Genomic DNA, 13,589 nt, shown 5'->3' with positions numbered 1-13,589 from the left:
AAAAAAAAAAAAAAAAAAGACTTTCTTAGCTTTAAAACCAGTGAAATCAAAAGGATGTTCTGATATAGGCCTGAAAACCCTGGTCAAATATCTCAGTTTTAAAGACAACTCCAGCTTGGTCCTAAACCCTGTCCCTGTGTTTAGCCTGCCTGAACTCTCCCAGTCAGTGGGCCACTGACACTGTGGCAAACAGAAACAGCAGGCACTGAAAGTGTGGAACCTGGGTTTTCTAAATGACCAAGAGCAGCTTTCTGTCTGCCCTGTTACCCAAGTCTACTTAGTAAGGATAAAAACAAGGGACATGCACTAACAGGGATCTACTTCCTTATTAACTTCTGGGAAAACCGGGCAGGGGACACAGTGTTAAAGACAAAGACACAGTTGTCTTTATGTGTATAAAGAACATGGCTCAGGGCTGGAGAGGTGGCTCAGGTTAAGAGAACTCACTACTCTTCCAGGTGGGTTCAATTCCCAGTACCCACACAGCAGCTCACAACCATCTATAACTCTAGTTCCGTGGGATCTGACATCCTCTTCTGGCTTCCAGAGGGACCAAGCACATACCAGTGCACAGATACATTTGCAGGCAAAATACCAATAGAATTTAGAACCATGATAGTTGAGTTAATCACAATGCTCAAAGCATGTAAATATTCATGAACGATAGGATAACATTTATAGATAATTTCAGAAGACAATTCTAAGTTATTCAAGGATGTCATGTAGTAAATCTCTGTTGCTGTTTTCAGACAGGGTTTCATTATGTAGTTGTAGCAGGCTGGCCTGGAACTCAGACATCTGCTTGCCTCTGCCTTTCCAGTGCTGGGAATAAAGGTATGCGCCACTACATTTGCCAATCTTAGTTTTTTAAACCTAATTTTACTGTTAGCATTGATAGCCAACACTTAATTAACATTAAGTATTAGGATTGGAGAGATGGCTCAGTGGTTAAAAGCACTGATTGCTCTTCCAAAGGTCCTGAGTTCAACTCCTAGCAACCACTTGGTGGCTCACAACCATCTGTAATGGGATCTGATGCTTTCTTTTGGTGTTCTGAAAACAGCAACAGTGTACTCACATACATTAAATAAACAGTTAAATCCTAAAAAAAAAAGATTGAGTATGAACTATTAAAGCCAAAAAAATAATGTTTCATATTCTACAATATATACTCCATAAAATAAACAATAGTTTCATAGTTGGTTTGTACAAAAGCCAAAATAGTCTACTGTTTTCTTTCTTTCTTTTTTTTTTTTTTTTGGAGACAGAGTTTCTCTGTGTATCCCTGGATGTCCTGGAACTCACTCTGTAGACCAGGCTGGCCTCGAACTCAGAAATCCGCCTGCCTCTGCCTCCCAAGTGCTGGGATTAAAAGGCGTGTGCCACCACTGCCTGGCTTACCTTTTTCTTTTGCATGGATATCATCACAGATGTGTAGATCTAGATGGGAAATCACTAGATGATGGGAAGTTTCCTTCACATCAAAGTCATTGAACAGTTTCACAATTGCATCACTCAGGTCAGGAGCAGTGGCAGCCTGTGGGGTCTTGACGTGCTGTACAGATGGAGTGACTGTAGAGCTCTAAAGAGTCCAAATCACATTATCACTGCCCACTTGCTCCTCAGAGTGTCACAAACAAGCAAACCTGAATGTTTCCAGCAATAAACTCATGGAAAATGAGCATGATACAGTGTATTTTGTACCAATAGCTCAGCTGGCTTGAAATGCCTTCTGAATTATATAAAAATAAAATTTAAATAAAAAACTGGAGAATTATATACAATTTGAATATAAGCCCAATAAGTTTCAGTACACACCTGTACATACTTACATTCCTAGCTTTCTTTACCCTTACCTCTTCAGTCAAAGCTGCTTCCTCCTCTATTTCTTTTTATGGCTAACAAAACAAGACACTATCATTTTAAAACCCTCATGTCCTTATCTGTAACTTTTGGAAGACATAGGTATTGCTTTCCAATCTGTATATTTCTTTCAAGCTATTTTCAAAAATCCATGTACACACTTCTCCTGGACTAGCCCTGCCCTCTTGCTCTAACCCACCCTAAAACAAAAGAAAATACCTTCTTTTCAGAACCTCATGGTACCTTCTCCATAACTGACCACACAATCACACACAAAACAAACCTCAACAGGTACAAGAAAATTGAAATTGTCTCACACATCCTCTCAGATCACCACAGACTAAGGCTGGTCTTCAACAACAACAAAAACAACAGAAAGCCCAGATATACATGGAAGCTGAACAACCCTCTACTCAATGATAACTTAGTCAGGAAAGAAATAAAGAAATTAAAGACTTTTTAGAATTTTATGAAAATGAAGGTACAACATACCCAAACTTATGGGACACAATGAAAGCAGTGCTAAGAGGAAAACTCATAGCTCTGAGTGTCTCCAAAAAGAAACTGGAGAGAGCATACACTAGCAGCTTGACAGCACACCTGAAAGCTCTAGAACAAAAAGAGGCAAATACACTCAAGAGGAGTAGACAGCAGGAAATAATCAAACTCAGGGCTGAAATCAACCAAGTAGAAACAAAAAGAACTATACAAAGGATCAACCAAACCAGGAGCTGGTTCTTTGAGAAAATCAACAAGATAGATAAATCCTTAGCCAGACTAACTAGAAGACACAAAGACAGTATTCATATTAACAAAATCAGAAATGAAAAGGGAGACGTAACAACAGAAACTGGGGAAATTAAAAAAAAAAAATCATCACATCCTACTACAAAATCCTATACTCAACAAAACTGGAAAATCTAGATGAAATGGATGATTTTCTAGACAGATAGATACCAGGTACCAAAGTTAAATCAAGACTAGATAAACCATCTAAACAGTCCCATAACCCCTAAGGAAATAGAAGCAGTCATTAAAAATCTTCCAACCAAAAAAAAGCCCAGGGCCAGATGGTTTTAGTCCAGAATTGTATCAGACCTTCAAAGACCTAATACCAATAATACTTCTCAAACTATTCCACAAAATGGAAACAGAAGGAACACTACCCAACTTGTTCTATGAAGCCAGTTACACTGATACTTAAACCACACAAAGACCCAACAAAGAAAGAGAACTTCAGACCAATTTCCCTTATGAATATCAATACAAAAATACTCAATAAAATTATTACAAACTGAATCTAAGAACATATATATCAAAATGATCGCTCCCCATGATCAAGTAAGCTTCATCCCAGGGATGCAGGGATGGTTCAATATATGAGGAATTTGTTTTTAAAATGGAGTTTGGTAATTTAAACTCCAAGTTACACGCTAGGACTCATAACGTGCTTAACATATTATATTACTTCCAATAACCCAATCTTTTTAGTTCCTCCTGAGATATACTAGCTCCTCCTCTAAATGGATTCAAAACAAAATGATGGAAGTCATTTGTCACTTAGTCAAGAGAATCATTCATTTTGTCAGCGAGTAGCTCAAATTTCCTGTCTTGTTTCCAGAAGTACTTGTTCTTCCTGGACAAGTCCATCACAGACTGAAGATCTGTAAGAGTGCCTTTCATTTCTTAAGTAGGATCATTGGGATCAAGGCACAGGAGAACTCATGTAACATCTAAAACAAGCATATTCTCAGGCCATCAGGAAAAATAAAGAGCACATAGCTGTGGAACTCAATTTCTCAGAAATGGAGTGTAGGGTGTGTGTGTACTGTGTAGGCCTCTGCACACTGGCCCAGGAGCCCCACTTCTCATCTCCTACAGGAGCGCTGGGACTAGAAACAATTACATTACATCTGGCCTTAGGTGGGTGCTGCGATCCAAACTCGGATCCTAGCCATGGCTCAGCAAGCACTTTTCCCACAGAGCCATGTCTCTAGCTTGGCTCCTCACTTTTTAAGACACAGTCTCATGACATTCCTTATAAAACCTCTCCAGTCCTACAGCACAGGCAGCTTTGCACTCCTCTCATGTCTCCATCTCGTCCTCATGTGCTTCTTCCCTCTGAGGCTTAAGTGGAACTGCAGGGTTTACTTTATTCTCCATCACTCTGAGGCCCTTGAAGGTAGGGTCACACGATAGGCAGATGGCAAGGCCACTCTGAACAGCCCTGAAAGGCTACAGTGATGCCATTGAAGGCACCAAACTCCATCACCAATGACGTAGACTGCTGAGGAGTATCACCACACTCAAAAACAAAAACCACACAGAAGTGTGACTTTATAATATCTCATAAAAAGTTTACAAGTTATGAAATTTTTTCTACTTTTAATAAAATAATCAAAGAATTTTCCACATTCCTTCTATAAAGATGTTTATGTATTAGCATCAGAATTTAACACTGGGAAAAACTGAAAAATTTGTTTTCTCCCCACCCACCACTGGCCATCAGACAATCCTAACAGATGCTCTGCTTTCAACGTCAGTGTCTCCAGACAGTTATCTGTGCTGTCAGCCTTCAGTGCTTTCTCTTACAATATCCAGATCTGATTTCTATTTCCCTTGTTTTTCTTTTAACTGCCTAAAAAGCATTATTGGGCTAGAAGATAGCTCAGTGCATAAAAGCAGTTACTGTACAAGCACAAAGACTTGAGTTCAAGTCCCCAGCCCTCATGTAAACAGTGGGGCACTGCAAACTCTAACCCCAGCACTGTGAGAGGTGGAGCCAGGATGACTGGGGCTGCTTGCCATTCCATCAGCAAGCCCAGGGAGAGAGAAACTCTGTCCTAAGGAAGCAGGTGCAGCTGATGAAGCAGTGACTCAACAAAGTCCTATGTCCTCCATGCACAATACCATCAAATATTCTACACTGTGATCATTCTATCCTCTATACAAAGAGCTCCAAGCAAAATAAGCACTAGACACACAGCAATGTCATATATAACATTAACCTGCATCAGATTTAGATAAAAGAGATACTTAATTTCAATGTCACGCTATCATAAAAAGAAAATACCAGCTCACCAAACTAATTGGCTAAACTAGTAACACCATCTTTATTCTGTGACTCTGTAGCATACCTGAGTAGGTTCAGGAGCCATGCTCTTCCTCTGCTCTGTTGATTTTTCTATTGCTTCACTAAGAGACTTTGCGTATTGCACCATAGCCTTCAACTGGGAATCCGTTAAAACCCATAACAAATCATCCAGGACTAGAACTAACTTTGTTGCAATGACATTGCAGTCTTTTAACTGTAAGAAAAATGATTTAGACAATTAATCCAAGAACAGAAGTTATAATACAGTTACATTTTTTAAAAGCATATATATAGTGTTTTAGTTGGATTAAATGTAAATCTGGATACTGCCTTCATTTAATATTTAAGCCATCAAGCTGGGTCAGCAGGCAAAATCACTTGCTACCAAGCCCAATGACCTGAGATCAATGCTCAGGACCCACACATTGGAAGGAGAGACCCAACACCCCCAAATCACCCTTTGATTTCCACACACAGTATGGCATGGGTATCACTTTCCACAAGATAAATGATAAACAAGAATGAAAATATAACACACATTTATTGAATTCCTACATAATAGAATATTTCTCTACAAATCATGCTATAAGAAAGACTGACAAGTTTCTGTAGTACAGATTATATAACATATATGTAATTTCTATGTGCAGTGTCACAGATCATAATCACTTTTATTAACTGAACTCAATTCCTACCTGAGAAAGAGGAATTAACAATTCATCAAATACCTAACGGCCATTTTGTCCACACTTCACATTTCAGGGAATTTCTCTCTGTTCAATTCCCAGAAAGCCCTTCTGTGGAACTTACCACAGTTACGTATGTTACTGTGCAGCAACACAGAGCACAGAGCACACTGCAGGCTTTAAATAGGCCTGTTTCTAAAAGAATTATCTTCCCATTTAGTCTCACCACCAGCCCCAGTGGACTCTCAGGCTGTAATTTTCTTACTGCTGGTTTCTTCAGTTATCTAAGTTACTAGCAAAGTCTTTTTTTGTTTGAGATAGGGCCTTTCTATGCAACTGGAATTGGAACTCTGCCTTCCAAGTGGGCTAAAGGTGTGTGCCACCACATCTGCCCCTCCAGAAAAACCTTAAAAACTTATTGATGTTTTGACTACTGATAATAAAGACCATTGTTGAGAAGTTTCTCCTTCCTCTTCCTCAACTTCTTTATTTTTTTTTCCTAGATGCATCTGAGGACTGAAGTTGGGTCCTGATTGATGCTAAGTAAGCATTCTACCACAGGTTATACTCCCGGCCTGTGACATGAAATTCTAACACAGGAAACATCCGGCAAGCATGTGAATCTGAAAGAATCTATTCACCCACCTAGCAGACCAAGAGTGCTGTAATTGTGCTTTCTACAAGCACAGGCGACGGATGACACCACATCCCCCTTCACCTGCCAACACTGTCTGAGCACCCCTGACTCTCCTGCTTACTCTATCAGCTATCAACCGCAGCCAAAAGACCATCTTACTCACTCTTCTTTTAAGGGTGACTCGGATTTTTGACTGATTAGTTATTAATCGAACAGGAGCACACATAATTTCAAGATGTGAACTCTGGGTAGCATCTGCCTCAATTCGAATCATCTGCCAATTTATTTCTTTAAATGTCAAAACCTAAGGATAAAACAGAGATTAGCTGTTTCTCATGCAAAGTATGAAAAGTGTACATTTGTGAAAGCAAATAAAACATGCACATTCCCAAGTAATTTCTGTGACATTCTAAAGATATTCATGCTACTTTTATATGCTTCATCAAACTCAATAACACATGTTCAGAATCGTACTTATCTGTAAGACCCTTGGTGACCATTTAGAAAACAACATTAATAACAAGTAGCACTAAAATCATCACTAAAACAGTGATGGAATAAAACACAAAGGAGCTAACTGCGCTCACTGTGATTAGCTGACCTCAGCTTGACCCCTGGCACCCACATAAATATGGAAGAACTGACTCCACACAGTTGTTCTCTGACCTCCATATGCATGTCACAGTGAGCATGCACATCTGCAGGTGCACCAGCACACACAAGCACACATGGATACAGAATCAGACACATACACACGTACACACATGTACACACATGCATGTGCAGACACACATGCAGATACAAATAAGTACACAGTCACACAGAAATACATGCACATAGACACATACAAAGTAAGACTCATTACTTTCATAAGGTCAAAGATTTATATAGTAAAACATTAAAATACCAGCTTTTATAATTAAATAATTTAGGTTAATATAAAAGAATACTTTTAAGTCCAGAAGAAAAAATCAACTAGAATGTGATTCCTGGCAACCATAGATGTATATGTTAAGCGTATTTAAGCACACTGTGTGTGCATGCACCTGTAGAAGCCAGAAAAGGGAGTCAGATCGCCCTGCACTGGAGTTCCAGGTGTCTGTGAGTCTTGCAATATAGGTCCTGGCAACCACATGCAGGCCTTCTGCAATAGCACCACGTGTTCCAACTTTGGAGATCCCTCCAGGTATTCTACTTATCTTTTAAACTGATTACAGACATGCATGAATATGTGTGGGCACCGACATGCTTCAACGGGAGTCAGTTCTTTCCTGTCATCACCTCGGTTCCAGGGATGTATCAGGTCATCACTTAGCAGCAAGTGCCCTCACCCACGGAGCCATCTTCACAGGTCCCAGATATTTTAATAATTTTAAATGTCTCTGATTATTTACACTGTCTAAAATGGGTTTTAGTAAGAAAAAAGCCTTTTACCTCTCCTCTCTGTGGATCTTGAATCCGAGTAAATCTCAGGTCTCCGTGTTCCCACTGTGCGTTGACACTGTAGATACGGAGCTGAGAAAGTTCAAAGGAGGCATTGAAAGCTTTCGCTCCAATTCTGATGACGATAGAATTGACAGAAACAGTAATTCCCTCAACAACCTTTTCAGCAAAGCCGTACTCACTGGAAAACAAAGCAAAACAAAATACAATGCATGAAAGGAAGAATAAAGTTGATAAAAAGTGTTGGCTAATGATCGCATGCAAGTCCACATATGAAATGCTCTAATATCCAACCCACACTTCCCAAAGTGAAAAATGCAAGATAATCAGTCTTACTATACATTTCCCCTTCAATAATATTACAAGTGGTTCTACCTTTTCTCCAATTCTTTTAGACAAGACAGTCTAAAAAGGAATCATTCTATCAAACATGAAATTTTAGTCCATACTATAAAGTAAGTTTCTAGATAGAGAAGAAATTATAGAATTAATATGAAAGCCATTTTCCCTGTCACTGTTACATGTGGTCCAAAGCTAAGCTCCATAGCCAATAAACACAGCTCTTTCCGGCATCTCAGCACAGAATGGGAAACATTATACAAACACATGGAAAGTTATGATTAGTCTGAGCTGGTCCTCTCCTTCCACAGTGTGCATCCCTGTAGCCCTCACCTGCTCAGCCATCTTACCAGTCATTTTTTTTTTAAGATTTGTTTTTAATCTTATACATATGAGTATTTTGCCTTCGTGTATGTATATAAGTACACAGAGGCCAGAAGAAGATGCTGGATAGTACTACAACAGAAGTTTGAAGAGATTGTGAACAGCCATGTGGGTGCTGGCAACCAAACCTGGATCCTCTGCAAGAGCAGCAAGTGCTCTTAACCTCTGAGCCATCTCTCCAGCCTCTTAAACAAGTAATTCTTAAAAATCTATTTCAACTTTTCAATAATGCTGGGGGCTTCCCGGGATCAGCAATTTAACTCCTGCTGAGAGCAGCAGAGGATTAAGGGGAAAAAAAAAGGCTTAGTGACCTGGGCTCTTTTCTCTATGGCCCCTCACTGGCCAGGTGGAAGACTCAGAGTCCATTAACTCTTCATGAGCCATAGAGAAAAGAAAAGGAAGAATAAAGTCAGGTGCACGAGCACGCGTGCACATGCTCGAGAGTACACACACACACACACACACACACACACACTCTGGCCAGGCCCAACCACCTGTTTCATCAATATTTACAAGTGTACATGCGTACTTATACACATAAACTTATGTAAATACATATAGGCACTTGGTGGATGGGGCAGAGCCCCAAAAGCCACACTTTCACACTTTATTTCTTTTCTCTGGCAATTTCTACCTTCTAGAAAAAAGTTCTTTATAAAATTAACTCATAAATAAAATGTTATACAAAAGGGAAGTTAGGATGTCAATAGTAAATTCAAAGCAGTGTTTCATTCTATAAAATCATTTTAAGTTCAAAGCAACAGTTTCACATGGCCTTGCTTTATCATAGTGCACACCTGTGACTTCATCCTTGGACCTGACCTAGAAAGAATCTTTTTCCTTGATCACGAATGTGTCCCAGGCCTATTTTTCTTCTTAGTAGAAGTTATGAAAGATCATTGTATTCTTAATTATGCAACCTTTACTTACTATTCTATGAGGAGGTGGCACATTTTATTCTTGATTCTAACTCTACTACATCTTTCTAGCAAAACAACTAAAACCATCTCCTTACACCTTAAACTTTCTTCTTAAAGTTGTTTTAAACAAATCAGGAATGCAATAAAGTAATTGATTCATTAGCATTAATTCATGAAAGTTCATCTTCATGCTGATCAACAGGAAATCTGCCCAATAGGATGGGGTGATGCCCAGACATCATTAGGCTAGGTAATACTGGCAGGAAAGGCCTATCAGCAGTGAGAAGCAATCCTGGGATGAAGTCTCTGGGGCTGTGCCTCTCCAGAGTACACCCACCACAGCCATGCAGAACAGGGGGCCATCTCCAGGAAACTCACTTACTTGCCATAGCCTTTCTTAGATGTCTTCAGCCACCAGAAAGCTTTATAAAATAGTCCACATGACACTTTCTTACTAGCATCTGATTTTATCTATCCAGATTTAACTTGTGGAATGTGACATCTTTTGAAACTGACATTTTATACTTCTATAATTTACCAAGACATCAGTTAACTTTTAAGAATGACAGAAGTTGGTGAGAGGTTAAGAATGACAGAAGTTGGCTCAGAGGTTAAGAGCACTGACGGTTCTTCTGAAGGCCCTGAGTTCAAATCCCAGCAACCACATGGTGGCTCACAACCATCTGTCCAGCTACAGTGTGCTCATATACGTAGAATAAATAAATAAAATCTTAAAAAAAAAAAAAAAGAATGACAGAACTTCACTAATGCCTAGGATGAGGTGCAGAGAAATTCTAATGCTCCAAGATTCTAGTGGCTGCCTGAAATCACAGATTCTACTGGGCTGTATAATACTATTTTTTCTGTACACATATACCTATAATGGAGTTTGATAAGTTAGACACAGGAGGCAGCAGTAACTAATAATAAAAGAGCAAGTATAACTATACACTTTAAAAAAGTCATGAGATGTGGACGTTCTTAAGACATTTTGGTTTTGAAACAAGATCTCAAATAGGTAGTCAAGAGTGACCTTGAACTCTTTATCCTTCTGCTTCTGCTTCCTGAGGACTGGAATTCCAGTCATATCTCACCACATTTGTTTGTGAGTAGTGCTGCATAAATCCAGGGCTTTGGACATATTAAGTTAAATAATTATCAACTGAGTTACATCCCCAGATCAAAATATCTTAGGCTAAACATAACCTCTTGTAATAATGTAAGAAAATATAGGCCTACATGACAGATTAAATAAAGCAAACAAGATATATACTATAATTTTATGAGTACTGTTATGTAAAAGTTACTTGAACACAAAACACTGTGATCCCAACAAATGATCAGAGAAGCCATGCAGCAGCTGCTTATCTAGCAGTGGCCTATACAGAGTGAATACACTGGAGAAAAGAATGATTTGCATATCCAGTTAAATTTCAGTCTTTCATGACACTCATAATGGCTCAGATTTTCAAATTTATTATTTCCAGAACTTTCCATCTAGTATTTTTAGACTGTCTCTAGTCAAAGTTAACTGAAGACATGGAAAATGAAAGCACAGACAGCTACTGTAATGAAAAATTAAGAGAGGATCTGATTTATAGAACACCTAAGCCCTTCTGTACTGCTCTTGGCTACTCATTATTATTTAACAATTTGATAATCAAGAGGAATGGAACTTAAAATTAACCAGCTACTAACAGAATGTGGAGACTGTCTAATGAAGAGTGGCCTAAGTAGAGGGTATCTAAGGTTAAAGGATTTTATATCTTCCCATCCTGGTACTACAGATAAGAGACCTACTATAGAGCAGAACAGCCTATACCAGCCACACAACACACAGGCCACGGCTTACCTCTGTCCTGAAGCAGTTGCAATTGGTGATGGACCGTTGGGGGCTCGAGGCTCTTCACACGTACTCATCTCCATTATCACTTTATCTAGAGACTAACAAGAAATTCAATAATCAGAGACAAGTGTGAGCTGTTAAAGTATGAAGTGTACTTTATCTTTTGTTTACTTAGGACAGAACCTAACAATTATAAAAACCCTGAAAGAGAAAGCAAACCATTCAGTCCTACACTGGGGCACTGATCTACTGGTGAGAAAATTACATGCACATTCTATGAGGGGGGGAGAAAATACAGAAGCAGCTGTTAACTGATTAGGTCACTGGATTTAATGAAGCATTATCTCCAATCCCATATTATTGCATTATTGATGAATTATATATTAATTAAGAAAACTGAACTACATCTAAAAGTCTTACCTTGAGGCCTAGGATATGAGACATCAAAGTAAACACACTATGGAGTGAGAGAGGGAAACCTCCACAGCAGGAAAAGGTCTTTTCCAGATAGCTTTTTTCTTGAAGATAGATCTAAGATCTTTAACAGTGAATGCATCCACAAATTGAGAAGGTCTTCACTTTAACTATAGCATTTATCATTATCTAAAGTCAACTTATTTTAGTGTGTATTCAGTCAACCTCCATCAAAATATAAATTTCTTAAGATCAAAAACCAGGTAGTTTTAGTCAAGCTGACAGTTAATATGACCCATCACAGGAGGCTAACCAGATTTCTGATTTATAAAAAAAATATTTACTAATAATTATGCTTTCATTTCAGAGGAGAAAAGAAAACGGAGGCAGGAAGGGCACTGAGAAGAAGGTTGACAATTGTTTCAGGCAAGAGGTAAGGAAGGAAGCAAGATCAATCACAGATTCCAGAGACTCAGTCAGTGATGACAGTAACTGTGATTGACAGTAATGGTGTTCCAGCTTGGAACACTGGGTGAAGCTTGGTGCACTAGGTGGAGCTTAGAGGACTGGGTGGGGCTTGGAGCACTGAATGAAGCTGAAAGCACTGGGTGGAGCTTAGAACACTGGGTGAAGCTGAAAGCCCTGGGTAAAGCTTGGAGCACTGGGTGGGGCTTGGAGCACTGGGAGCCTGGAACACTGGGTGAAGCTGAAAGTACTGGGTGGAGCTTGGAGCACTGGGTGGGGCTTGGAGCACTGGGTGGGGCTTGGAGCACTGGGTGGAGCTTGGAGCACTGGGTGGGGCTTGGAGCACTGGGTGGGGCTTGGAGCACTGGGTGGGGCTTGGAGCACTGGGTGGAGCTTGGAGGAACAGCAATCACTGAGATGAGTACAGCAAGTGGAACAGTGATTTACGGGAAGGTAATATGTACTGTTATATTTCCTGTGTTTAAGGCTTTCTCAGGACTTGGGCGTGGAAATAATTAAGATAGGCATTTCTGGTTTAGGGATTATCTTGTTCAATAACAACTAAAGTCAAAAACAAGATTAATCTTGGCTGGGCAGTGGTGACGCCAGCAGAAGCAGGCAGATCTCTGTGGTTTGAAGCCAGCCTGGTCTAAGGAATTCCAGAACAGAGACTTCACACAAAGAAATCTTGTCTTGAAAAACCAAAAAGAAAGCCGGGCAGTGGTGGCGCAGGCCTTTAGTCCCAGCACTTGGGAGGCAGAGGCAGGTGGATTTCTGAGTTCAAGGACAGCCTGGTCTACAGAGTGAGTTCCAGGACAGCCAGGGCTACACAGAGAAACCCTGTTTCGGAAAAAAAAACAAAAAAACAAAAAACAAAAACCAAAAAGAAAACAGGTAATTTTATAAAGAATATTTATAGAATGAGGCTAAGGGTAGAAATTATCTCAACATCCTCGAGGGCATGGATTCAGTTTAAAACACCATGCCCCGAATTATGGAATGAACAAAGAATCATTGAAGAATCCAGGGCTGGGAAAACAGCTCAAGTAAAGGCACATGCTGCAAAAGGTGGGCAACCTAAACCTAAGTTTCCTAGCTGGAACACACGGTAACACGGTAGGAGGAGAGAACCAACTCCTGCAAGGTGCCTTTAACTTCCACATGCCTGCCATCACACACACACATACACACACACACAAAACCACACCACATACACAATATAAAATTTAAATTAAAAACAAAGGGTTAACTGATCCATTGTATTCCATTTTCTTTAAAAAGTGAAGTTCATTACAGAACATATTACTAAACTTGTTAGACCAATAAAAGCAAAAGCACAGAAAGTGTTTATTAAATTTAAATAAAAAGATAAATTTCAGGCCGGGCGGTGGTGGCGCACGCCTTTAATCCCAGCACTTGGGGGGCAGAGGCAGGCCGATTTCTGAGTTGGAGGCCAGCCTGGTCTACAGAGTGAGTTCCAGGACAGCCAAGGCTACAC

General features: G+C 39.7%; 1 protein-coding gene across 3 annotated transcripts in view; it reads right to left on the bottom strand.

The window, feature by feature from the left end:
- The window catches only part of Uhrf1bp1l (UHRF1 binding protein 1 like), a 73,850-nt gene that overhangs the window by 30,399 nt on the left and 29,862 nt on the right, over nt 1–13,589 (bottom strand). For all 3 annotated transcript variants that reach the window (XM_031348878.1, XM_031348876.1, XM_031348877.1), the window contains 5 exons: nt 11,219–11,310; nt 7,715–7,904; nt 6,444–6,584; nt 5,001–5,171; nt 1,402–1,582 (listed from right to left, as the gene is read on the bottom strand). In XM_031348878.1, the coding sequence (XP_031204738.1) occupies nt 1,402–1,582; nt 5,001–5,171; nt 6,444–6,584; nt 7,715–7,904; nt 11,219–11,310 (775 nt within the window). The remainder of the gene's footprint in view (nt 1–1,401; nt 1,583–5,000; nt 5,172–6,443; nt 6,585–7,714; nt 7,905–11,218; nt 11,311–13,589) is intronic.

This window comes from Mastomys coucha, unplaced genomic scaffold (genome assembly GCF_008632895.1).
Source record: "Mastomys coucha isolate ucsf_1 unplaced genomic scaffold, UCSF_Mcou_1 pScaffold4, whole genome shotgun sequence".
Classification (NCBI taxonomy): domain Eukaryota; kingdom Metazoa; phylum Chordata; class Mammalia; order Rodentia; family Muridae; genus Mastomys; species Mastomys coucha.
This window is presented reverse-complemented; position numbering and strand designations above follow the sequence as displayed.